At 34.4% G+C, this 27,443-nt stretch overlaps 2 protein-coding genes across 2 annotated transcripts in view; both read right to left on the reverse strand.

Moving 5' to 3' along the window:
* Positions 1-668: 668 nt before the first annotated feature.
* Positions 669-3,909, reverse strand: LOC106061937 (heat shock factor-binding protein 1-like). The gene is made up of 3 exons (XM_013220171.2): positions 3,754-3,909; positions 1,685-1,751; positions 669-1,136 (listed from the first exon to the last, which is right to left on the reverse strand). The coding sequence occupies exons 1-3, from the start codon at positions 3,844-3,846 to the stop codon at positions 1,048-1,050; spliced, it is 249 nt and encodes an 82-aa protein (XP_013075625.1). The 5' UTR covers positions 3,847-3,909; the 3' UTR covers positions 669-1,047.
* Positions 3,910-10,116: 6,207 nt separating this feature from the next.
* The window catches only part of LOC106061935 (fatty acid 2-hydroxylase-like), a 39,544-nt gene continuing 22,217 nt past the window's right edge, over positions 10,117-27,443 (reverse strand). The window contains exons 2-6 of the mRNA XM_056035616.1: positions 19,422-19,472; positions 18,556-18,811; positions 16,290-16,456; positions 15,516-15,768; positions 10,117-14,720 (exon numbers count right to left, since the gene is read on the reverse strand). Coding sequence (XP_055891591.1) covers positions 14,644-14,720; positions 15,516-15,768; positions 16,290-16,456; positions 18,556-18,811; positions 19,422-19,472 — 804 coding nt within the window. The 3' untranslated portion in view covers positions 10,117-14,643. The remainder of the gene's footprint in view (positions 14,721-15,515; positions 15,769-16,289; positions 16,457-18,555; positions 18,812-19,421; positions 19,473-27,443) is intronic.

The raw sequence follows: 27,443 nt of genomic DNA on the forward strand, positions 1-27,443 counted from the left end.
ATGATTATTGACCTTGAACTGAGAATTTTATTTAAAACGAACTATTTAAACAAATATTTTGCACTACAATTTCTGATTCAGCAAAGTCCATCAACAAGGTTTGATATTGAAATATTCTTTATCCATTAGCTTTGGGCACATTTCTAAATGTACAAATATTCAACACATTCCTAGATGTGAAGGCCTACAAATGGGCAAATAGAATTATAAGAAAGCCATGTTCCCCTTAATGCCCCCCCCCCCTCTCAAGCTGTAAGACGACACAATTGTGATGTTTTTCTCAGCTGAATAATTCTCTATTCCTCCCCATTGACATCGCTTGACAGTATTATGATTTGAGTTGCCCTCTTAATTTTTCATAAAGTAGCAAACAACTTTTTTTAAAACTTAAAAATGCTAAACAGAAGTCTTGCTTTCTCAAGATAGAGGATAATGTTTAAAATTATTGGCCAGATGTTATATGATTAATCTTTGTATTCCTATTGGAAAATGAAGTAGGTTATTTCTTTGCCCCACAATTTGAAGTAATTTGATGATTAGAAAAGGTAAATATAATGAGATTATATACTAAAATACAAATTACTGCTGCACTTAGGCATAAACAAAACTTTGTGGACATAAACTCTGAAACAACTAATTTGGTGTAAAAAACAAAACTGAAAACTGCATTGATTTTCATATTTTATTGATACAGATTGTAAAAGCATACATTCCTTAAACACAAATGTACAACAACGGTTCAACAACCATTCCAACACTACTTTTCAACTGAAAACTACAGACAGAAAACAAAATTAAATAGCTTCAGTGGTACAAAGTTCATTTTAAGCATTCTTTATTTGGGTGTTTGAAATACAAAAAATTGCAAGGTTGTATCAATCCAGGTCATTTAATCCAATGGTTTAATTAATGTTCTAGTAACATAATTTTTATTTCTGTTTCTACATAAGTTATTGAATTTTAATTTTACCCTAACCAGTCTATAATGTGCATACAATAAACATCTAATTTTTAAGTTAGGCTTGGTCCACTGTATTATTTGATGATTTACAAGTTGCCATCACTGACACCTGTTTGGGTCATGAGGTCAGCTATATTCTTTTCTAAGTCATCTATCCGTGTTCCCATGTCATCAAGTATTTAGGTTAAGGACAACTTGGAATGTGAAATATTTTAACAAATTGCAAAGTCATCTGTAAACACATTGGCAAATTAAAAAGTGAAATAAAGGTTCACACATTCAAACTTTGTAACATAGCGCTCGAAGTTACAGTGGTGTATAAACCATGTTTGTAAAAATGTTTAACATGTTTCGGATGTACCTTCAGAATTAAAGATAATGTACATCCTAGTACAAAGTTCCCACAGGGTGATGGGGATGGCATGAGGCAGGGTATGAACCCGGAATCATCAAGATGACCCAAATACAATCCAGTGCACACACTACAAGACAAGGCATGGTTTATTTTTATAGCATCCTATAGTATTAAGGTCCATGGTGAGCCCATTAACTTATTGCTTTTCTTTCTGTTTTCTACAAAACAAACAAGACATTAATTAATTAAATAATTGTTGTGATATTCTTATACAAGGTCCTCTGCCTCTTTCTTTTTTTTCTAAATAGTGTGATCTTCTCTGTTATGAAATCCTAAAGTATGTAACATAGCATCATTTAAAAGGATATTCCTATTGATGATCTGGTCAGACATGTTTTGAAACTTTTCTTGCATTTGGTGCAACAATGTTTGTACCTAAAAATAAAAAAAAACAAAACAATAGAGGAAAGATATATATCATAAGTTTTGAAAAAGAGTTTGCTAGTATATATATTTATAGGGCTTACACAATATAGTGAATATCAATGTTGTGGTTTTTATGGTCATCGCCAGAGGCGTCAATCAGGGATAAACTCCCATTTATAAAATGCTTTCAAATGCATTAATCACACATGGACTGTGATAACTAAATGAAGCATGTGACCTGTTTATATATTAGAAAAATTGCTTCTGACAGGTGAAGCATGGGCAATTCATTTGGGAAGGGGGGGAGGGGTCTCTAATTTCAAACCTCTACTGCTTTATGGTGCTAATATTTTGGGGAATTAACCTCGATGAAAAGTCATGTATACCAACTCCTGCAAATAAATTGGTGCCAAATACATTGCATAAAATTTCTTTGCATCACACCAGCAAAGCTGAGATGCATGGGCAACTCATAATCCTTTTATTTAGGCCAGGAATGTGCCCTTAACAGAAAATTTTTAGCGCATCCATTGACTCTTACAGAGGAGTCATGTATAATGTACAAAAAATTTGATGCTATTTTTGTACAAAGAAAAGTCTGAATTCTGTATAAAAAAAAATCAATTAAAGAAATAGTTGGATTTGTTATCAATAAAGTATTTGCCTTCATAACCCCCTCCCCCAAGATGACTTGTATACAGTATTATATTCATGTTATGTAAGTTACAAAGTAAGATTTTATTTAGATATTTTACATTTTAAATAGAAAAGCTTCAATGATGTTTTATACTGATTAAACATTTACTATTAAGGAAAAAAGCAAACATCTAATAAAATCTAATTAGTTTATTTCTAAAGGAAGTTAAAAATTAATGGGAGTAAAAAAAAGATTTATGACCAATGTTTATATGATTACTTACAAAATAAATTCATGACAGTAGATAGTTTTACTATTGAATTTTCAGAATTATGTTTAATTATTTTTTTTACAACATTGGTACTAGAGAAGACCATGATCTAATTACTCTAAAATGTTTAATTTATTAAACCATTACACAAATATTGTAATATTGAATCAATCTCTTATAATCAAAAAGTAATTTCTATGCTGTGTAAACTTTAAAGCTAAGGTAATAGATTGAATGTGATTGTTCAATTGAAGGAGATTTTCATTTCCACAGGACAGGATATGACTAAGACTCTCCCTCTTAGCCTACTTCTATATAAATATGTATTTAATGCATTTTCCAATCGAAAGTATTGATTTGCTGTCTAACTATTATGTGATTAATCTATTTCTCAGAAGAAACATTGATTATTGATTAGTTTAAAGGTAGTTGTTCTCAGGTAGAAAAAAAAAGCTAGGTCTAGTTCAAGTTTTAACATGTTTTTATTGTAAAAGCATTGGTCATCTACAATGTCACAATGGAATGGTATGGGCCATTGGATCTACTCTAGACTGTCTTTACTAAGCTATATTATTAAATAAAAACAAGTGTTGCTAAAAAAAAGATTTTACTTCAGGGCTAGACTAGTCACTTGATCTAAGTCAGTAAGTGGTTAGTTGAGTATAAGTACTAGATCCTCTATATACTACTAGTTAGTACTAGACTCTATACTATAAGTGTAAAATGGTGGTGCAGCAGTAAAGTCCTAAAGTGATTTGGTATTACATAATAAATAATAACTTTAATAAAACTTAAAAGTTGACAATCTATTTCTTAAACTTCTAAGCTTTACACAGCTTCATTATGTTTCGTATATAATCTAGTCATCTTCTTAATATTGGGCTAATATTTAATTTCATGAGACTGAGACTCACTGAACTGAAGTGGTGACTCAGTGACTCAGTCTCATTCTGTCATCATCATGTCATTGTATATTGACTGTAGTACTCAGTAGTCGAATGGGACCAGTCATTGGTGATATCTACTCATTGATCTAGATAAAAAATATTTCTTTAATTTGTATATTTTAAATGTAATCATAAACTGAACGTTAAAGAACTTACAAATGCAGTTAAATCTTGAACATTCTTTGCATCAGCCCCGTACTTGTCTATGTCTGCCATTTTGGAGTTGAAGTCAACAAAGCTATTGCGCATGACCGCAACCACTGTACTAGCCAGTGACAAGCAAGCAAACCAATAACCAAGTCTATCAGTAAACTTTTGTACACCTAGACTGGATCTCTGGATCTATACACCAACAAAAAAAAAATAAAAAATTCATAGGCTATTTTACATCCAGTCTCAACTTGTTGGTCCACGTGACAAGTATTTAGATCTAGCAACTAAGCAAATAATATAAACCACTGAGGTTTTGGACAGAATTGCGGTAGTTACGCTTGGACCACTTCGACTATTTTGACCAACAACCATTTAAAATGTACAAATGGATCCTCCTTGCACTAAGGCAACCTCTTGAGCAGGAGCGGACCGGCGCCTTCGATATGGAGGTCACGAGCGGACTGGCTATATGGGCCCGGTGGGCCGGTACTCAAATGGGCCGGTAAGTCCACCTAAAGGGCCTCATGGTTGCCACTATACAAAGTATTGAATTGTTAAAGCTAGGTTTTATAGTTTTTTGTTTGTAAAGGCGTTGTGTAAAAAACAACAACAAACAAACAAAAAAAAAATTAACGGACTCTTACAGTGTAAGGCTGATTTAATCTATCACATTTTTCGAAATAATTTGTATAATAGCCTACATCCGTAGACAGTGCTAATAGTAGGCTTCATCCTTGAAGGGCCTACACACTTAACGATTAAAAAGCACATAAGGCCTATATTTCTTATAAAGATAAACCTATAAGAGTGTACTGTATGCATGCGTAAAGTTATCGATACATTTTCAAACTTAGCAAAAATTATTTTTAGGACAGGTAAACTAGAATTGGATGCCCACTTTATGATATACAAGTTATGGGCCGAATGGTATAGAAATGCCCGGGCCGATTTTGACACCCAGTCCACCCCTGCTCTTGAGAGAGAGATGGCTGTCTGGTCGCGCACTGGACTGTCGATCGGACTTATCGATGGTCGCGGGTTCAAACCCTGCCCGCTCCCCCCCCCCCTTCATCCTGCGGGAGGTTTGGACTAGGAAGTAAACTATCTTCAACTCTGTAGGAACATCCGAAACATGATAAATATATATATATATATATATATATATATATATATATATATATATATATATATATATATATATATATATATATCAGTCATTTTAATAAAGTTTGTAATAGATCTAGACTATTCTAGATCAAAATCAATATATAGGCCTATGTGAGATTAGAACTATTTTTACCAATCGCTTTTGTTAATAGTTTGTAATAGTTATAATTATTTAATTGGTTAATTTGTTTATTGATTCATGTGATGTCAGCTAAAAGAAATAATTGTCCAAAATTTCAACTTGATCCGAGATTGGGTGTCAGACAAATAACGTGTAGGCCCTTGTACAAACGTTTTACCAGACAGATAGACAGACAGAGTGAATTTAATATAAGCTTTGTAAATAAAAATAAAATAAACAAATTGTTCCGAGTCTAGAGTTTGTGAAGTGTTCCGTTAAGAAAAAGTTTGGGAAACACTGATCTATTAGTTGACCGCGGTGCTTCTAATATGAGGATCTCTTATAAGCAGCAACTCTCTTTCTGTACCATTCCCCCCACCCCTCTTTTCAAAGATGACTACGCCCTAAACCAAATAGCAAATATAGCCAGCAAATATTACAATTTATACATTATACACTACAACTAACAGAGTTTATAATATATAAACTAGGCCCAATATTATTTTGTTTTTTAAATATTTTTATGAAATTCTCAAGTTCAGTAGTTTCCAAACTTTTTGACCAATGAAGGATCTCCATTTACGCGTAGTAGGCCTACCGTAATACATTAGCCCTGATAGCAAAGCCTGACTTCCTGCTCCATATAAGGGCTCCAGATAAGCCAAACCAAAACCACAGTAGGCTAACTGCGTGCTCGTCAATATACGGTGGATGAACGATGGTCCGAACAGGGGCATTTAGGGCTGAGCTTGGACGCATGGAACCCAAACTGATGAAACCCTTGTGGGGATATAGTGAGGGGATGTAGGCTACTTGATGATCCGAACGGGGCCAAAGACACGGGCCCGTTCAGGAAAAGAACGACCTGCCACACGTGGCCCTTATTAGCTACCCTAATGAATTAATATTGTGATCAATGCAAACGTTCCGTAGATGTTTTGCGGATAAATAATGTTGATGAAAATATATCTACATTTGGTACATCTTAGTAGTAGCTAATGACAGTCTATCATCACATCATTAATAGAGCACTATCTTCTTATCGTATAGCAGACGTCACGAGCAACAAAATTGATATTAATTATGCTATTATAGCAATGGTATATCTTTATTTACACCGAACAATCAGTAATGACTCACCATTCGCATCGGTTTCCAAATATAATAGCTAGCCCGGCAGGGCCGGCCTTATAGCTTAGGGCACTGCAAGCTATGCGGCCGCAATGGGGCCCGCACTTTCATAGGCCCCGCGCTAACTCTAGTTGTAATTATTTTATTAAACCATTTTAACTTATAACAGGGTTTCCGCGGTCTCGTGATTTTTCAGGAGCCCCTGGAAATCTCCTGAAATTGCAAATTAGGCCTATACGAAAAAAGTCATGAAAATCTTCTGAAGATATTAAAATATTCTGAAAACTCAAAACATGTTCTGAAAAATAGACAAAATTATAATTTTGTTGTATCATTCAATATGGAAAACGTCAATCCTACTCGCGATTAAAAAAAAAAACCGGCATTCTTAGATTTCATTTTAAAAAATAATAGGGCAAATTTTAACCAAAACAGTTAGTTCCAATGCTTAATTTACTGTAGGCCTAATAGTCTTTAAAAAAAAAACAAAAGCGATATTTTGCTAGTCGATAGTACCGTAGGCCTAAATCTAAAAGGCAGATCTGAATGTTTATTGGCTTTACGTTGGAAATCTACCTTCTATTGTAGATGGCTCGTAAAGTTAATTTGATCTTGCTTTTGCACTTAGTAAAGAATGAATAAAATGCAAAGACGAATTTATTTTCTAACAAAAAATCTTAATTTTCACTTATTATCCTAATTATCCCTACCTAGACTAGGTCCCGCGCAATCCGTTTTGCATAGGGCTCCGCAATCTGTAGGACCGGCTCTGCATATATATCTAACAATTCCTGGCAACATCTAAACAAAAACTAGTCTAAATCTTACATAAGCTAAAAGCTTCGTTTCCTGGTAAAGTGGACTTGTCAAACTGTATAGAATTTCTGATGTCTTTACGTAGGCCTACTCTCATACTGAGCCAATTCGTCAATCTATTTTGTACGTATTATTACACTAATTCTCTTTAGAATGTCGAAAGTAGATGAGTACTAGACGGTGTGTAGGCCCACATTTAGTAGGCCCTAAATATTAAGTTATTAACCAACAGTTTATTGGTTTGCGAACTTTACAATCTATAAAAAAAAAAAAAAAAAAATTACAAGAAGCATATTTAGCGCAAGTTTTTATTAACTTCCCCTGTCAATCTGGTCAAAATCTTTTACACTTCCCATTCTCGGATCAAGTTGAAAATTTGCACAATTATTCATTATCGACCACAACACATGAATCAATAAAAAAATTTAATCAATTAGTCGTAGTTAATTAATTTTATTTTAAATGTAAAAATGTACTAAGCTAAAGGGAGGTAAGCCTTGCAATAATGAGAGATATGATAGAGATTAAAGGGTGCTCTCCATCCATCCATCCATCCCAGTGGCGCTACAGCCCATGGAGGGCTCTGGCCTGCTTTAACACATCCTTCCATTCAGATCTCTCCTGGGCCTTTCGTCTCCACGCCCTAACCCCAAGCTGCTTCAGATCTGCTTCCACGTCATCTATCCATGTCATTCGGGGTCTGCCTTTGGGTCGCCTGCCTTTTGGTTTTTGCCTGTATACGATTTTCGGGTTCCCGGTCACTTCATCCCCGGTCATTTCATCCCCGGTCACTTCATCCCCGGTCACTTCATCCCCGGTCACTTCATCCTCGGTCATTTCATCCCCTGGTCATTTCATCCCCTGGTCACTTCATCCCCCGATCACTTCATCCTCGGTCATTTCATCCCCTGGTCATTTCATCCCCTGGTCACTTCATCCCCGATCACTTCATCCCCCGGTCATTTCATCCCCAATTAAATATTTTATATATAAATATGATTATGTAGAATGCTTTCTTTTTTACATTTTATGACATATTACTAATGCGTTTATAGTGTTTCCTCTTCCACTTTGTATTCTTAATGAGAAATCTAATATTATATGTTAAATCTGGATGTGTACTTATCTATAGCGTAATGATTAAAGGCCAAGGTGTAGTGCAAGTAGGGGGAATCTTTTGAGAGATAGAAGTGCGATTACAATAATTATGACCGTGCCGCTGATAACTTATCATCAAAGGCCAAGGTGTAGTGCAAGTAGTGGGAATCTTTTGATAGATAGAAGTGCGATTAGAATAATTATGACCGTGCCGCTGATAACTTATCATCAAAGGCCAAGGTGTAGTGCAAGTAGTGGAAATCTTTTGAGAGATAGAAGTGCGATTAGAATAATTATGACCGTGCCGCTGATAACTTATCATCAAAGGCCAAGCTGTGGTGAAAGTACGACCATGTTTCACTTTATTTAATTTTTCAATCGCTCTTTCTTGAAAATGGGCGAGTCATTTTTAGCCTTGTAATAAGGTTTTATTTTTTTCTAATAAAGGCGGATTTCCTTATAAACATTAAAGTTACAAATTGTGTTATAGGACTTTATTTCTATCGATATTTCATTTCTGCATGTATATGTAAGTATGTATTTTGTTTATTGATATTCACTTTAGATAGCGAAACTGGTGGGGGGCCTCTAGTTCTGTGAACATACCCGTCATGATGAGGTTCCTATAGCCTTAAAATTAATTCTTAAAATTAATTGAGTGCTTATTGGAAATAATCTTGCATGTATATTTAGGGTGTGATTCTCTCTCTCTCTCTCTATATATATATATATATATAGGGCCTATATCTTTCTCTCTCTCTCTCTCTCTCTGTCATTTAAATAAAAATACATTAAATATTGCTCATTTAATGCTTTTTAAAATTACAATTTGTTAGATAAAATTATCAGATGATGAAAATATCAGGGGATGAAGTGACCGGGGGATGAAGTGACCAGGGGATGAAATGACCGGGGGATGAAGTGACCGGGGGATGAAGTGACCAGGGGATGAAATGACCAGTGGATGAAATGACCGGGGATGAAGTGACCGGGGATGAAGTGACCGGGGATGAAATGACCGGGGATGAAGTGACCGGGGATGAAGTGACCGGTCACCGATTTTCGCCCCTCTGTTGTCTGACATTCTTTCAAGGTGACCTGCCCAACGTAGTCTGTTCTTTTTTATTTCGTTCACTATTGGTGGGTCTTCATATAATTGATATAACTCATGGTTAGTGCGTGTCCTCCACCCTGTATGGCACCATAGATTTTCCTAAGGATTTTTCTTTCCCAAGTGTTAAGTAAATTTTCAGATGTCTTTGTCAGTGTCAAAGTCTCACTTCCATACATTGCTGCTGGTCTTATTATAGTTTTGTATATTATTTTCTTGGTTTTACTTGAAATCATTTTGCTCTTAAGTAGATGGTGGGTGCTATAAAATGCCCTGTTGCCTGCTGCTATTCTTTCCTTTATTTCTGTTAGTAGGTCATTTTTGAAATTAATAGTACTTCCTAGATATTTGAAAGTTTGGACGTTTTCAAATTCATGGTCTTTGATTTTGATATTTTGTCCCTCTGTTTGATTGTCTCTTGTCATTGTGATGTACTTGGTTTTACTGTCATTGACCTCAAGTCCTGCTGGTCGAGATGCTTCTTCTAGTTGTATGAAGGCTCTAGCGATGTCAGAGGTTTCTTTACCCAATAAGGCAATGTCATCGGCATAAGCAAGGTATTGTAGAGGTTGGCTGTATATCGTCCCTGTTGGTTGTGGACCCATGTTTTCTCTCCTGAAGTAGTTAGTAATAGTTCCCCTTGTGTTTATGTGTATATTTCTTATAACTCTCTCCAGTGTTAGATTGAAAAGCATAAAGGGTGCTCTCCCCACCCCCAAATGACTATGGGGAATTGTTTTTAAGGCAAAAGGTTAATCTTACAGCATGTCAAGGAGCGATCTGTGTCAGAGTCTGCACTGTGATAGGGCCAGCTAGATTTGTCTAATTTTAGGCACTTGTTTCTCAGCCATGTTTAGAAAATAGTAATAATGTTATATATAATATTTATTATTAACTTTATTGAAACATATGATTGTCCATATTACTTTTTCCGACAAAAGTTTTAATAAGAAAAAAAAAACAATAACAAAGAAATGAAATAACATTGAACAGATCAATTTATAAATCACATGTGAGCAGTAATATAGTATAACACAAAAACTTTGTCTTCTATAGTCAAGAGATGTTCTTTTAATCCAAAAGATTGAACATTTTTTAAATGGCAATGTCTTCCATACTGAAGACTAAGGATGAGTGCAGTGTTTCACATGACTATGCCAACACAGTTGCGACATGCATATTTTTCCACATTTACATAAAGCAACTTAAAAACTTTAGCTTTGTATATCTTAGAACAGAATTCATAAAAATAAAAAATAAAATTTAAACTCTTTCTCTCCTGTTAGACGATAGGTATCGTTGATTTGACCTCATTAAATTAAATTAATGTTTAATTTTATAAACTTTACTTTGTGTTATATAAAAAAGCCTGCATTCCCCTTTAATTCTATACCAATAAACATTTTCTGATAACAAATGAAAAAGTTATTGAGGCTTAATCACAACAGGGTTGTGAAATAGTAATGAGCAAAATAAAGAATTCTGTCGAAACGTAGAAAAATAATTACGGAGAGAAAGCGTTAAAGCATTAATTTCTTAGGTTTGTTTAAACATTATAATGTAAATTTTTTTTTTCTTCTTTATTTTCATATTGAATGTGCCCAAAATATAGCACACTAAAGAAAGGTATGAAGGTTCATCACTGTTCACAATATCTCTAGAAATGTTGCAGTACTACAGATTGCACTTATAATGAGTACAGATGAAAAAGAAACACATATAACAATGTATAATAATTATGCAAACATAGAATAAAAAAAAAAATTTGTTGGTTTCTTTGGATTTCAAAATAAAATATGCCAACTTGAAAAATGAGAAAATGGAAGATTAAGAAAAAAATATGATTGATGAGGAAGACAACAAAAGTGAAATCTATAAAGATATCTGGGGGGAGGCGGGGGGGGGGGGGGGGGGGCGGTAATGCTAATTGTATGTGATTATTTAAAGCACTTTACAAATTTGTGATGATTGCTTTTTTTATTCTGGATATTTTGCTTAATATATTTAATTACAATGCTAGTATTAAAGTAGTATGATCTGCAACAACATTGAGGATCTTCATCATAATTATTTCAATGTTTTTTTAAACTTTTCTATGAATAAAAAAAAATCATGATGTATTTCAAAAATTAGGTAAACAATATTGACAAAAGTCCAAGATGAGCATAAATTTGTTTTTTTTCCCTTGACATTTACAACCATTGAGAATATTAAAAAATCAAAAGGAAACAGCCACTAAGAATCTACCACAAACAAACATCACATTCAAATCCAATAAGATTAAAAAAAAACAACTAACATTGGTTAAATCCAAATAAGTTATTATAGCCTTTCAGAATATATATATACTTCAGTTTGGTAAAATTAAAATGCTACAAAATTAATCTAGGCCTACTTGTTTATAAATGTCAATACATCTTTTTTTTAAAGAAACATTAATAGACATTAGTGTACGTTATTTAGAGGACCTGTGGCTGAGCAGCAAAGCCCTTGAATTCTGAACTTCGAATCCTGGGATTTTTAATTTTGCGATCTTTGGGCGTCCCTTAGTACACCCAGCTCTAATAGGTGCCTGACATTAGTCTAGGAAAAGTAAATGCAGTTGGTCATTGTGCTGGCCACATGACACCATCATTAACTGTGGGCCACAGGAAACAGATGACCTTTACATCATCTGCCCTATAGATTGCAAGGTCTGAAAGGGGAACTTAAAAAAGTGTAAGTTGTTGCTTATGTACTCCATTTTTTTCTTATTGATGAAAAGTTTCCTCTTGAGACATAGCTATGTGGTTAAGGATGAAATGCTTACAAGTATCTTTGGTCAATGACTGATGAGGGTAGCCAGTTCAACAACCATAACTATGCACAGCCCTACCCAATACAGCTGGGGTGGACCCCCATACAATAAATCCTTTCAAATAATTTAAGCTCAAGACATTTGGTTTGGAAAACAATCCCTCTGCCACCTGGCTACAATATTTTTATTTTACACCCAGCATTAAAGTAGACATTACTGAGTAATATTTTTATGAACATAAGAAATATGCCTTAGCATTTGCTAGAGGAACAAATTTTGGTGAAGTCTGAAGGCCAGAGACTTGGAATGCAAAGAAAAAGGCCATTGTGAGATTTGAGATGTCTAACTACAACACATACATAAAGAAAAGTAATTAGTACATGAATCATTTTTACTTGAAAAATAAAAAACAATATGTTTTTTTTTTACTTACAAATTGTATTTACATCTTCAATACAGAAATACAATGTATCTATTCAATCAGAAAATTGCTTAATAATAGTAAAAACACATAATATATAATTAACGTCTATACTGACTATAAAAAAATGACAATATATTTACATATTTTCTTAATAAATATTTTGATCAAGGAAATAAATGTATAGAATTTTTGGTCAGTTTAGCACTTCATTTCTTCAACTTCTGTAAATATGTACCATAAGGATCTTTTTTATCTTTTGTTTTAATGTTTTACATGTTTCAGATGTTTCTTCAGAATAAAACATTAAAAACTCAAGCCCAAACCTCCCACAGGATGGCAGGCAGACTTACTTTTTGTCCACCAAAAATATATACTGGTAAATATGTGAAAAAAAAATTAAACAAATCATTATATTGTAAAAGAAAATATATTCAAGATATGATATAATATGACTTACTCAATAGATATAGCTAAATTATCTTACATCTCTGCTAAATAGTCTCAACAATATTTTTTTATTCACTAAATGTTGACATTATTTTTAAAAATAACATACTGCTTGAAGTGAAACAATTAGTTCATACCTATACATTATATAGAGCTAATAACTATTTATATTCATAAATTCAAAACAGTTTTGAAAAGGTTCAAAAGATTTTTTAAAATTGCATAATATAAGGTATAATACAAAAACATAAAATACATCAACCACGTTTGTGTAAGTTGTAAAATAAAAAAAAAAATAAATAAATAAAATTCTGATTGCTTATTGCTGCTAAATATGGAAACATTTTGCATAGACAAGGACATTGTGACTGGAATGCTATGTGATAGAACCATTGGTTAAAAACTAAAAAATATCTTTTCTTTTTTTCTCAACAAAAACAAAACAATCTTTTATATCAGTGTTTTAAAGCTCGATTTGCTTTTGACATCTATAATGTAAATAGTTTAAAGTTTGAAAATACTTTTATTGTAAACTCCAAGCTATTCAAAGTGAAAAGAATATTTTCACAAACCAATGGACCTCATTCACCAATCGTAAACAAACAACATTTAGCCACGTGGTTCTCTATCTCTTCTATACAAATTACGTAATACACACAGGGTGTCACATGTGACAGTTTTTTAAAATTGTTTTATCAATATTAACACGTGGCAAAATGTTGTTTGTTTATGATTGGTGAATGAGGTCCATTGCAAATATTTCATTATTCCTAAAATAAAAAGACATGTTCCAATTATATTTTTTATTATAATCAGAAACATTTAGTTTTACATGTAAAAACTAACAAAAAATGCCAAAAATATTTATGAAATATATACAAATCTAAATATACATTATAAAAATACAAACTCAAAAACTTTTTAGACTATAATAAAATCAGATCAAATAAATTGAGGTTTACCTTTGACAAATCAATTATAATGTATGAACCTTTTAAAATTGACACATTTCAAGTAAGAAAATTGGCAAGTTCTAAAAAAAATAAATATATTACAATGAGGCACAAAACAACCAGAATAAATATATTGGTGAGCCTACACACAACACTATAGATTTTTTTCAAAACTATCACAGTGTCTGCCTATATGACTGGAAAGGTAAACATGAAACAATATGGAGTGCTTCAATGGAACCATCTCCTATTTGCTTCATTTAAAATGGAACTGATATAAGACAGCTTAAAAAATAAAAAAGAATCCTAGATCTTTTTTTCTTCTTTTTCTAACAAGCTTTTTGCTGCTGAGTTGTAGGCTCTTTTGCAGTCTGTGCCAAGGAAAAGTAATATGTTGTATTTTTTTCACTTGTTCTGCATTGCTTTATATATGTAGGTCTGCTCAATTCTTAGATTACAATGTATTCTTTAAAATGTTTAGTGAATATTAAGTTTATTTTAGGACTTTATTAGGGTAGGCATAATTGTATGTAACATATAGTCTAGGATCTAAAAAATGCTTATGCATATGTTAATTTTACATGAGAGGAAATTTCATGTACAGAGCAATCATTGTTTGAAAACAATAAACAAAAAATAATTTAAAAAAATGATGGCTGAAAATGAAAAATTATTTTTTTTAATATTTTGTTTTCTACATTTAAGTGAAAATAAATGTTATGAAAGAATCTTCGGAACATCTTTTTATTACAAAATTAATCAGAACATTGGAACAAAACTTTTCTATGCTTTCTGTCAGTGAGTGCTATTTGTAATCTTAAAGAGAAATTATTTGTTCTTTTCAGGGTTTTCTGGAATCAGTGTACCAAAAGGGTAGTCCCAAAACTTTGATGAAATTCCAAATCCTGTAAGCATAAAACATCAAACATTTAGTATAATCTAAGAAACAAAAAGGAAAATTTTGAATTATTACTAAATTTAGGAATTTTCACAAAATAACAGGGAACACATCATCACAATGACTTAACGTCATACTTACTATCTTTAGAAGAAAAAGAATAAATTTCAAAATAAGGAAAATATTTGTACTCAATTTATAAAACTCATATATAGGTCAAACAAACTTGGCATTTATAATTGATATCTAGAAAAAACTTGGGAGTGCAAATGAAATGAGAAGAGATAATGTTTCTCATATTATTTAAATATTTTGGTTCCTGTGCTTCTCTGTAAATGTATCTGTGTATTTTTAAGTAAACATATTAAAGGTCTTCTTAAAAATACATCTCTGGCTACTACTACTATAGCTTTGATGGCAGTGCCATGGAAGCATTTTTTTAACAAAGCTTTTATATAGTGCAACTCAAAGCACTATAGTCCAATCTCTTTTGAGGATCAATAGGGGAAGGTTTTCCATGCTGCCCTTAGGCTCTCAGTAAACATAACTCTGCTCGACTTGGATGTCAAACTCGACCCCCCTTAATAGATAGCCAAGCAGTTTAAGCCTCTCAGCCACAAATCCCATTTCCTCAAAAATCTTTTAATTGATATCATTTACTGAAAATGTTATTATGTTAATTGATTAGAATCAAACTAGAATTAGTTACATTTAGGACATCTAATTAATATAGATTTATGAAATTAGATATACAGCCTCCATTATTGCACAAAGATGAAAAAATGATTGACTAGTACTTTACCTAGCTGCTGATATTTGTAGTGATGTAAGTTATGATAAGATTTCAGTTGCTGGAAATAGGCTAAAAATGGCTTTTTCCCATGATGCAGATAGTAGTGTATGAGATCATAGGACATGTATCCTGACACTATTCCAGCAAAGGTTATCTGTGCAAGGCCAACAGGAAACAGGGATGTACTCATGAAATAGAATGGCACAGCAAAAAAGGATGCAGGTAATGGTGGAAACACGAGTCTCATAGGATCCATTGGTGACTGTGAAACAAAATATCAGTTAGAATTCCTTTATTTGTTTTAAATTCTTTTTTTTTTTTTGAAAGTTAATGGCCTAGTATAATTTCCTTTTTTAAAACTGATTTGATCCTTTATAAAGTTAAGTTTATAATAAAGATATCTGTACAACTTTTAGTTTAATAATAAAATAACTGTAACTCACAGAATCAACTAATTAAATATGTTATTGACTCTTCAGACTGCAAGTTAGCTCACACCTTTTGAGTGGGCACATAATTTCTTTTTTTTTCCAGTCATAAATTTGTTGTTCTTTATGGAAGCATTATTTAGCTTAAAACCACTGAACAAAGTCAGCAATGTACATTACATTAATCTTTATTCTTTTCTGCTCTTAAAAATAACAGTCATAACAGTAAATATTAGCATCCAACCTAATAGGGATGAAGACAACTCTTTGGAAGAGAATGGTATAAGTACAAACTGTAATACTTGCAAATGCTGAACTATTGGATACTATAAAATACTTTAGATACTTTACTTACTTTATGATGTTGGCCATGCAAGGCGAAATGAAGCCTTATGAGTGAGGGCCAATTGGGAGGTGGTCTGAGGTGAAATATCCATCTGTGAATAAAGTATTCTAGGAATGTCCACATCAGGACACCAAAAGCAAATAGAAATGGCATAGATAGGGGGCCATGCTGAATAGCTGAAAAAAAAACAAGAACAATAAACACAGACATTAAAATACATTTATTTACTGAGTACTTTCATATTTATACAAATGAATTACTATTTTGAAAGGGTTAACCATTATTATCAAAGCCAAATTGGCAAAATGGTATTATAAAGAAATGTAAAGTACCCTAATAGATCTTGCAATCTACACAGCAGATGATGTAAAAGTCATCTGTTTCTATGTTCAACAGTTAGCGAGGGTGTAATGCGGAGAGCACAACATACACAACAGAAGCAGAAAGAATGGTGAAAATGCAACGGCACCTGGTGATTATATATGCCCAACCTGCGATCGCAGCTGTGTAACAAGGATTGGCCTCTTTAGTCACACAAGAAGTTGCAAAGGGAAAAGATCGTCTCTCGAGATGTAAAATGCCACAGATGAATGCCGAGAGCACAACAACCAACCGATTTACTTTCCTAACTACTGTCCGGTAGAGTTGGGTGGACTCAGAGGTGCCCTAGAAAATCCTAAAATTAAATTCCTAAGATTTGAACTCAAACACCCGAAACACTTTATCACTCTGCCACCATGCCCCATAAAAAAATGACAAGTTCACTAAATCCAAAGACTTGCAAAACCTATCTAACAAGACACAGCCCTAAATGGTAGAAATAAGGTAGACACATGATTAATGGTATGATGGCTAACCGATAAGCAATACATCTACTTATAATGTTTTAAGACAGTTCCTAAATAGCAAACATTAACATGCCTACATACATAAAATCAAAATTATAAAATAAAAAAACAACAACAATTTATGTCATTAACATAAACTTAATGTGCTATGAGGCATGAACTTATAGAATAGTTTGCAGCTAAGTAATTTATGTCATGACTTGTTTTAGAGAGTAATTACATGATATATGTGATTTTCATGCCTCTATTAGATACAATGAAGAAACATGTTGATTATATAGGCCTACATGTAATGACACAATAGAAAGATGCGTAGATGGGGTTTAATTGGGTTTTTTTCCGTAGTGATGTGGCAGATCATTAAAAAAGTAAAAACAGAAATAGAGAACCAACGGACAGGACGACGATCAGAGAGAACTACAATCGTGATCTACCAACATCATCAACACATCCACCATCAACAATCTGAATTTGATGTTTTCAAACTCAATTCAATAAAAAAAGAAAAACTCATCCAGTGATGATCAAGTTCTCATAAGTAGGCCTATATATCACTTGTACAAACAGATGAATACCTTGACTGACCTATATTATTGTTGAATAAATAAAACAGTGTGAAGATACGGAGAAGAGTGCAACACAATTTATATAATTTGAAATGCAGTTCTAATCTGTTGTGACATAATGGATTCTCTCCCTTCTCTTGGCTTAGCTCTTACATTCATAGACTTTATTTTCGACAAGAAGGGATAAGTATTAATGACTAGTCAGTAGGCCTACAGTAAAAGGAATTCCATCTTGTGTTATTAAGGCATGAATTAAAGTTGCTAAAAAGTTTTGAATATTGGTGATTTTTTTTCATCAGTATAATTATGTTTATATGGCAATTAGGCCCCTATATCACATATCACAACAACTATATCACATTTGATTTATTTTCCTTAGTATGTAACCCTTTGTTGTTGACAATTGTTGATTTGTTTTATAGCACCAAACTGCTGGTAGACAACAAAACCACTGTAGGCGTATTATATCTTAACTAATAAAAGTTGAAATAACCTCCTTGTGAACAATAATAAATATAGCTTTATTTATAATATGGACAATATCAAGTTGATATGACATAAAATAAATGTACTAAACTTTAGTAATATTTTTTTTTAAACGAAATCTAACTCACTACAATAACACAACCTTTCAGTCTCACGTTCTGGAGTTGTCTGTCATAACTAAGACCAATGACAACATTGCCACCTATCTTGCACCATTCACAACCAATCACTAACATCTTCCCACCATCACTATAGAAACACACACACTCCATAAGACCCTGATCATTTTTTCTTTTTACATAGTCATAGACCTAATATTTAAAATATTTTTTTTAAATCCTCAGAACTAATTAAACAAAATTTGATTCAGTTTACCTAAAGCATTTTGTGGCCAGACTTCCGGTACGTGTGACAAATGTTGAAAGGAGGACCAAATCATGTAGAGCACAACAGGGACCCACGTGACTGGGACGAACCACCAGTAAGCGTTGGAAAACGTTTCTGCTAAGTCTGATTCAAACAGCCGCACTGGCCAATCCACAGGTTGGTGTGTCCAATCAAAATATTTTTCTCCAAGAAATTCCACTTGACCGAGTATGGGCTTTGACCAATCAACAATATCATTCTTTTTCTGAAATTAACACAATATTTTTTAAAAGGCAATATTATTGAACCACAATATATTGCTATGTTTACATTCTTAAAGCATTACTATTAGCATACACGGGAAAGGCTTCGGGAGTTAACCCTGAGGGAAAATCAGGCGCCGGCGACCCCTTAGGCAGTTTGCAGCACTCAGTGTTACAATCTGGCAGATCCTGCAGATTGCTGACCCCAAACTATATCGGCACTTGCCGTTGCTTTGGATTCATTACCTGCGTGAAAGGGGGGGGGGACTGCTGTGTGGGCGACATCGCTCTGATCATATCTAATGCCCAAGCATTCATCTCATTTCCATGAGATGATCCATAGTCTAGTCACTTCGCGACTAAAGGAGGCCATTATTATTAGTAAATATCATTTGGGATGTGAGACGCTAAGGGTTGAGTCACAGTTAATTTTTCATGAATAGGCCTATCAATTTCTTTCTTTTTTTTTACGTAAGAATTAGAAAATAGACCTGCCTAATTAAAGACAATGTAAAATACTAATATTTTAAAACTCGTTAACTGAAAACTTTTAGATTATTAACAACACCATGGTCGGCTAAGTCAAAGTAGGGCCTATTATGTTTTACTTACATAATCTGCTCTTCTTTTGTCAATGTCTGCTACCTCAGTAAGTAACTCATTCTGAAAGAAAAAAAAAGCATAATTATTATAAACATTTACCTTATCGCCTAAAATAAAACATATAAAAACTAGCTATAAAGATCTGAGAAACAGTCATGAGGAAAGTAATACACACACACCTAAACCATTAAGCTTCGGACAGAAGGGACTCGTCAGATTTGGCTGGCTACCCACCAAGGAGAAAAAAAAACCCTCTGTATTCCAACCTCTGTTGCCTTGCAGTTATACCCATGGGAAAGGCTTCGGGATTCAACCACGAGGAAAAATCAGGAGCCGGAGACCTTTAAGCAGCTTGCAGCACACATTGTTACACCTTGGTAGAGCCTGCGACGCAGCTGATCCCAAACCATATCGGCCGGCACTTGCCGTTCCTTTGCCCTTTAGACACACATTAGCTGCGTGGAGAGGGTGAGGGAAGGTGGGACTGCTGTTTGGGCGACATCTTTCCGACCATAGCTAATGCCCAGGCATTCATCTCAATTCTGAAATTGAAGGAAGCCGGCTATAATCCCTTTTGCTATGTAGCCAGAAATACGGACACTCATATCACCAATCCCAGAAAATTGACCACGTTAGAAGAGGTATTCATTCCACATTCTTTTACAGAAAACTAGTAGGTATTTGTTATTGATAATGATAGGCATATTTGGCACATCGGCAAATTTCAGGTGATTTCGTGCCTATTAAGTCCTCTTAAGTTTCTTTGCATTGAAATTTTATAAGTTCGATAATTTTACAATAGGCCTGTAATGGAAATCAAAATTATATTTATATCATTTGTGAAAAAAAAAAAGCAGGTGGACGCGATCAAAATAATGATCCCATTTTTTTCACCTTGAGCTAAACTAAACAAAAAAACTGAACGTTGGTCTGGCCCCTTGTATTAGACCAAGATCTAGTCCACACATATATAATGTATAAGCATAATGAACCTCATTCACCAATCGCTAACAAACAACATTTAGCCACTTTGTTCTATATATCTTCTATACAAATTATGTAATCCATAAAGGCTGTCACGTGCTACGTATTTTTCATTGTTTTATCAATATTATGACGTGGCTAAATGTGTTTATTTACTATTGGTGCATGAGGTCCATTGCCCATGATTTATCAAAAATACCGTCAAAGTCAAGTAACTATTTATAAGTAGGCCTATTTGTAGGCTATTTTGTGTTCAGTAGGCCAACAGCTATTTTGTTAAGTAAAATAATACTAAAATAGACAGTACGAGAGACTTCTTGTTTGTCAAAGTTCAAACACAACAATAGGAATGACGCATTGTAGTAGCAAATACATTACAATAGTAGGGCCTACTTCTTTGGAGAAATACGATTGTTTGCCTCTTAAATGTGCACTTAAAGTATCTGTGGCTGAATCCAAGAGCTGATAGACATTGATAAAACATGACATCTAGACACTAGATCTAAATAAACATGTCTCATTAACAAGCACTCACCCCCATTGATTTGTTAGACTTAAGTGCAATGTCAAAAACAGTAACTACAGGTGTGTACGTGATCCAAAAGTATGGCTTTGTCTACCACGCACAAAACAGATTCGAGGCTTTGCAGGAACCGAAACTTAAACACACATTTGTTAAACAGAATTTAGATTTTTAAAAAAGCAAGCTTACTATTGTAAAATATGAAAAACATATTTCTGTCTTTATGTTATAGATTTCTCTTAGGACTACCATTACCATATATAGGCATACAATGTTAAACAGTATATAAACACTATACAATTTCTAAACGGTGTTGTTCATTTATTTATTTATTATTCTGAAGACATTAACTAATGTAGGCCTAACATTTAATTACACATTCTTTTGACGAATTCTTTAGAATTATTACCAGTATCATAAGAAACAAATTAACCTTTGAGTAGACCTATAACGAACCATTAATAGCAAAGGGGTTCTAATTAATTGCTATCAGTAAAGTCAAACCAAAAGTTTAGGCATCTGTAACACAACGACGAAGATTTAGCTTAATATTTTGTACCAATGATAAAACCAAACACCATTTTCATACCACAGGCATGCCTAAGAGGCACAAGGCCGAATATTAGACCTAGGGAAGATTTAAGATGTTTATTATTAATTTGGCTGAGGGAGTCCTGAAAATGAAGGAAACAATGTCACTTAAATAGCCTATGTAAAAATATTTAATGACAGAGCAGAAATAAAATATTTAAATACGAGAAAGTGGTGAATTAAACATGGCCAAATAAAGGCACGCTCCGACAAGGATACCAAACAAGGGCCTTCGAATATGCCACGTTGCCTATGGATGGGGTGGGGGACAGTCTAGCGGCAAGACTAATTCGTAAATCGCCCTTTCCTCTGTTTTATACAGCATAAGATTGGGTTTAAATTTCAATAATTAGTATATTTAATACTACTCACCAAAAGACTTATACAAAGTGAGTATTTTCTAAAAAAAAATGTGTTCTCCCCAGGCGGTCTTTACTAGTTCACGCTACTACGCTGACTTTACTAGTTCACGCTACTACGCTGACTTTACTAGTTCACGAGACTACGCTGACTTTACTAGTTCACGCTACTACGCTGACTTTACTAGTTCACGCTACTACGCTGACTTTACTAGTTCACGAGACTACGCTGACTTTACTAGTTCACGAGACTACGCTGACTTTACTAGTTCACGAGACTACGCTGACTTTACTAGTTCACGAGACTACGCTGACTTTACTAGATCACGAGACTACGCTGACTTTACTAGTTCACGAGATTACGCTGACTTTACTAGTTCACGAGACTACGCTGACTTCACGAGACTACGCTGACTTTACTAGTTCACGAGACTACGCTGACTTCACGAGACTACGCTGACTTTACTAGTTCACGCGACTACGCTGACTTTTACTGGTTCACGCGACTACGCTGACTTTTACTGGTTCACGAGACTACGCTGACTTTACTAGTTCACGAGACTACGCTGACTTTACTAGTTCACGCGACTACGCTGACTTTACTAGTTCACGAGACTACGCTGACTTTACTAGTTCACGCGACTACGCTGACTTTACTAGTTCACGAGACTACGCTGACTTTACTAGTTCACGCGACTACGCTGACTTTACTAGTTCACCCGACAACAACGCTGACCTTGTTGCTACCTGCATTGTTTGGTTACAGCTGACGTAATCAAAACCGTTGTCTATAGGAAGCATTAAAATTGTTTTGAGCGCACGCTTACACCAAAAATGTGCCTGTGCTCAAAAAATGGGTATACGCTGGCAAGACAATTGTATAAATAGCCATGTTCTGCTGAGCACTAGTGTGGGCAGAGCAGATGTACTACTTATTGTTCGATAACCGCTTCGGTAGAATATATCAAAGGAGGACAGCATGACAGAGGTGCATATAGAGACCAACTCAGTGCTCAGTTCACCCTCACTGGCAAAGAGGAAAACGGACGCAAATGACTTTTGAAATAGACAGGTGTAAAACTGTTTAGAGAGGTCGCTGCACAGCATTTGAAAACTAAAGCTAAGTCCTTGCCAAAAAAAAAAAAAAAGAGACTAAACAGGCGCAAACAACGAAAACGTAAATTATGAATTAAGAAGAGGAAGAAATGCACACAATTTTAGATTAGAAGTAGCTGAATAGTTTCACCAAAGATGTTTTATCTATTTAGTCATCAAAACTTATTTCGATATTCGGGTTTCAAGTCTGTTAATTAATACATGTGTGTCTCCAGCACATGTACGTTATGTTTCAGTGCTTAGGTAACGTACCGGAACCGGAAACTCGAACCTAAAGTTATTCATATTTTTATTTTTGTCATTATAAAGCTTATATCAAATGAATCTGGTACAAATTTTGAACACGTTATTTCTCCCACATTCATTCTAGGATCAAATTGAAACCTTTCAGCAATTATTTATTGAACCCAACAAAACACGAATCAGTTAAAATTAATCAATTAGTCAATTATATATTGGTAATTATTATTTTTTGTTTGATATCGAAAAGAAATTCTTCATTATAGAGAAATATAGCTGTAAATGTGGAGTTCTTCCTCTTTGATAACCTTTTTTGTATTTTCATATTTTGATTATTTAAAAATTTGATTGATAGAGGAGTGTTTTTTAAGTATTCCCCCCCCCCCAAACTGTCCGCGTTATCCAATGCCCCCACATCAACCAATCAAAAAGTGTTGCCTACGTGGGCAAAGAAAATGTTCACTATACTAGATCTATATTGATCTACTCTGAATGCACGCAAACACACTCTATGGATTTTGGATTCAATGTTACGTGATCTTTGTCGCGAGAATCTATGATGCAGAATCTATTTTTAGCTTTATGACTCTTTCAGTGCCGTGACAGTGTGCCGATAATGGGGAGGTTGCGATAATATGAATTACGAGTTTGCAATCTCTAGTCATAAATATATCCGATAAACTGAGTTTGAAAAGACCTTCTCCACTATTTTACAAGTTTAGAACAAATAATTGAACAAGGGGGCTATTAAACGTTGTACACTGTGCTATGATTTGGCTGTTTTATGTGTAACTCGTTATAGGTGGCAACAACAACATTGATATAATGGCTGGTTTTAAACTATTAGGTTTTATTTGCTGGGGGTGCTTTGAGTCGAGTGCGGTCATTTCTACCGATGTCCTGTTCAAACTAAAAAGATGCAAGCCAAATTTAATTTTAATATGATTAGCCTATATTTTGAAAAGCTGATCTGGTTCGGTAATACTATGTCACCAAAAGTTAATACTTTAATATACAGTGGAGGGAGCACGAAGAAAGGGTCATCCAAAAATAAGCTGACTGAATAGCATCAAAGAATGGACTGGCCTCATTCTCGAGATCCTGCTAAGAACAGCTGCTGATCAAGAAAAGTGGAGGGATTTGGTTGCGCAAACTGTCATAGCCACCCTACGACGAAAGTCAAGGGACAGATGACATATTTGGAAAAAAAAAAAAGTCAATCCAGAATTTTCACTGTGTGTCTAATTAGGTAGTTGTTTTCCAAAGATAGGCACAAACTGTCAAATATTTAGGAAAATCGTTAGAGACGTTTTCATAATAGCATAACGGACCAATTTCCAACCTGTCCATCCACCTTTTTGTAAAACCACCACATCTTAATAAAGCTATAACATAGGTCAAAGATACTAATCCTTAACGACTTTGTACATTGTAGTTACTTTGGGAAGATCTATAAAGATAGCAAGAAAGGGGCAAAAATCCTTGAAAAAGAATTATTAAAAGTCAAAGGTTTGCTTGGTATCTAAATGGTTGCCCCCGGCACAAAATGAGCCACAAACAAACATTTTGATCTAAAGATCTAGGTCAAGTAGGAAAACTGAATTGGTTCTCAAATGTGGTGGGTTTATACATGTAGGCAAATCTAGAAATAGCTAACTTTTTGGTGTATCCGGTTGACAAAAAAAAAGGAAGCGCTGATAAGCTAGGTGTTTTGTTCACTTTGTAGCACTGCAGAATTTAAGTTGGCACCAGGTATCTTTCAATGTAGTCTCATTAAAACATTGGTTGTAACCCTCCCAGAATTCTCCGTATTTTTGTTTACGTTGTTTTTCTTTTGGCTCAGTTACATCATCCAGACATTTTCCATTTGGCTTGCCTTTATTTTCCATTCCAAATATACAGGCACACAAGAAACCTAAATACTGCTAATGCCACACATAGCTATAAAAAACAGAAGGTCCCTTAAAGAACACTATGACTTCATCCCAGCACTTTGAAATCTGGAGCTTTCTTATGAATATAAATGAAAGGGGTTGTTAATAATAAAAAAAAGCATCCTTAGGCTATAGATTTAAGTAGGTAATGGCATATGTTATTATGTCAAACGGTTTACGAGGACGTCATGTGGTCAGCACAACGACCAACCGATTTACTTCCCCAACGCATGTCAGGTACCCATTAGATTTGGATGGACTCAGTAAGTCCTAAAAAGAATGTTCAAAATCTTTTTTTTTCGGAAACCAAGCGTTTTACCACTGAGGTTATGGTCTAAACGAATCATACAAAACTAGACGGTTGGAGATTGTTAGCTTTGTGTAAAGTATGAAAGAAAACGCTAAAAACAGTCTGACAGATAGAAAGCTAGTTGAAGTCTTCACAAGTCTTAACAAGTATATTGCCGTTACCTTCAACGTGTCGAGCTTATGTTAATGTAATAATTGTCAAGTACTCGAAGTCAATAATCTTGTGAGATCAAGTCAAGTCAATATCAAGCAGACAACAAACACATTCAAGTCCTACAATTTGGTGAGGGAGGACTAGCCCCAGAATAAACAGTTAAACATTTATATTACGTTCCATTTTATATGTTTGCCGCCAGTGGATTCATTAACACTATTTTATGTCGTGTGTTTCCAAGGTGACGGCAAGGAGATGTTAGGCGATATTATTGGTGGCTGTGCAGTGAATGATGAAATATAAGATCGTCTGTCATAATAGATACTGAGAACGAGTGACAACCCATAGATTTGATAGAGTAAAAGGCATGTTTTTATAGTGACTTGAATTTCGTTAAAATACCACTTTTATTCATTTCATCTCAAGTTGAATTACTCTATATTAAATTATTAAGATTTGTTTTCAAAAGGACGCGCTACAATAAAAAATGTAATACGCCTACTTTGTTGTACTAGCAATATGGTGCTGTAAGTCAACGACCGACATAGGCCTACAACAAATATGCGGGCTGATAAACAACTTCGTTGTACTTGAGGTATAAGCCTTAGAATGAAACAAGTTTTAATGATTGTAAACTGACAACACTATTGGCCCACCAGGGATAGCAAATTCCACCAACTGAACAGGCTGTAAGTTTTCATCATGCCCTGGCTATAATTAAAAAAAAAACAGAAATGAAAAGCGGTTTGAGTGCTGGGACAAGTCCCAAAAAGCCCGTGGAGTCTGGGAGCGCATGAGGCGCCCTGACCGCACTTCTCCGTGGTGGAGGCTGTCCAGGCCTGAGCAAGCTATTATAGCACAGTGCAGGACAGGCCATATTTCTCACGGCTATGGCCAAATTTCGATTCACGGTGCCCCCGCTGCGGGGAAGAATAGGAAACCGTGCCTCATATTCTGTTTGACTGTGCCAGACTTGATGATCTCCGCCTCGACAGGTCTGGGAAACCAAAAATTCTCGACCTGTACTGTATGGTAACATATACGCACTACGCAGGACAGCAGGGTTTCTGTCCTGGGCCCATGCAAGAGAGGATTTAAGCCTCTCAGGCCCTCACTCAAATGGAGTTTGATGATGATGATGATGAATGAAAAAAATGTAAGTCTGTTTGAAAGTTTAAAATAAAAATTGCATCTGTAGTGCTCGCTATGCATTCACGCATCCTTTAATACCTACTAAGACAAATTGAAGATTTAGATCTATTATATCGTATATGAATGTTATGAAGTCATTCCCTCGACACAGTTTAAATTTGTTTACTGCAATCGCGTCATATGACGTAGTTTAAAAGAATGAATTTAATTTAAAAAATTGGGGGGGGGAGGGGGGGAGGAGAGAAAGAAAAATAAAGAAATGATTTTATGCTTAGAAAAACGTTGATACTAAATAATGTTATTTAGTTGTATATATTAGTCCACCATCAGACAATAGAAATATACTACTCTAAGCGTTAGATGGGATGTTAAAAAACTTTAGAAAGAAATACTACATGATATTTATGTTGTTTGGCGGGGGGGGGGGGGGGGTTCTTGTTCGAAAACTTGTTTTTAATAAAGAGAGAGAGAGAGAGTGACATGCGAGTTTTTGTGTGTGTGAGAGAGAGAAAAGATAAATAGCCTGATAATAAGAATGAAAAACATAAATCTAATGTCACGATTAACGAAACAAGTTACAACAGAAACCATTAGAGCTATATGGGCAAAGGTCTACAATGCAACAGAATCAACGGCTAACATTAATAATTCAGCAGGTTGCAACGCAGT

The sequence above is a fragment of the Biomphalaria glabrata genome, chromosome 7, assembly GCF_947242115.1.
Source record: "Biomphalaria glabrata chromosome 7, xgBioGlab47.1, whole genome shotgun sequence".
NCBI classification, from domain to species: domain Eukaryota; kingdom Metazoa; phylum Mollusca; class Gastropoda; family Planorbidae; genus Biomphalaria; species Biomphalaria glabrata.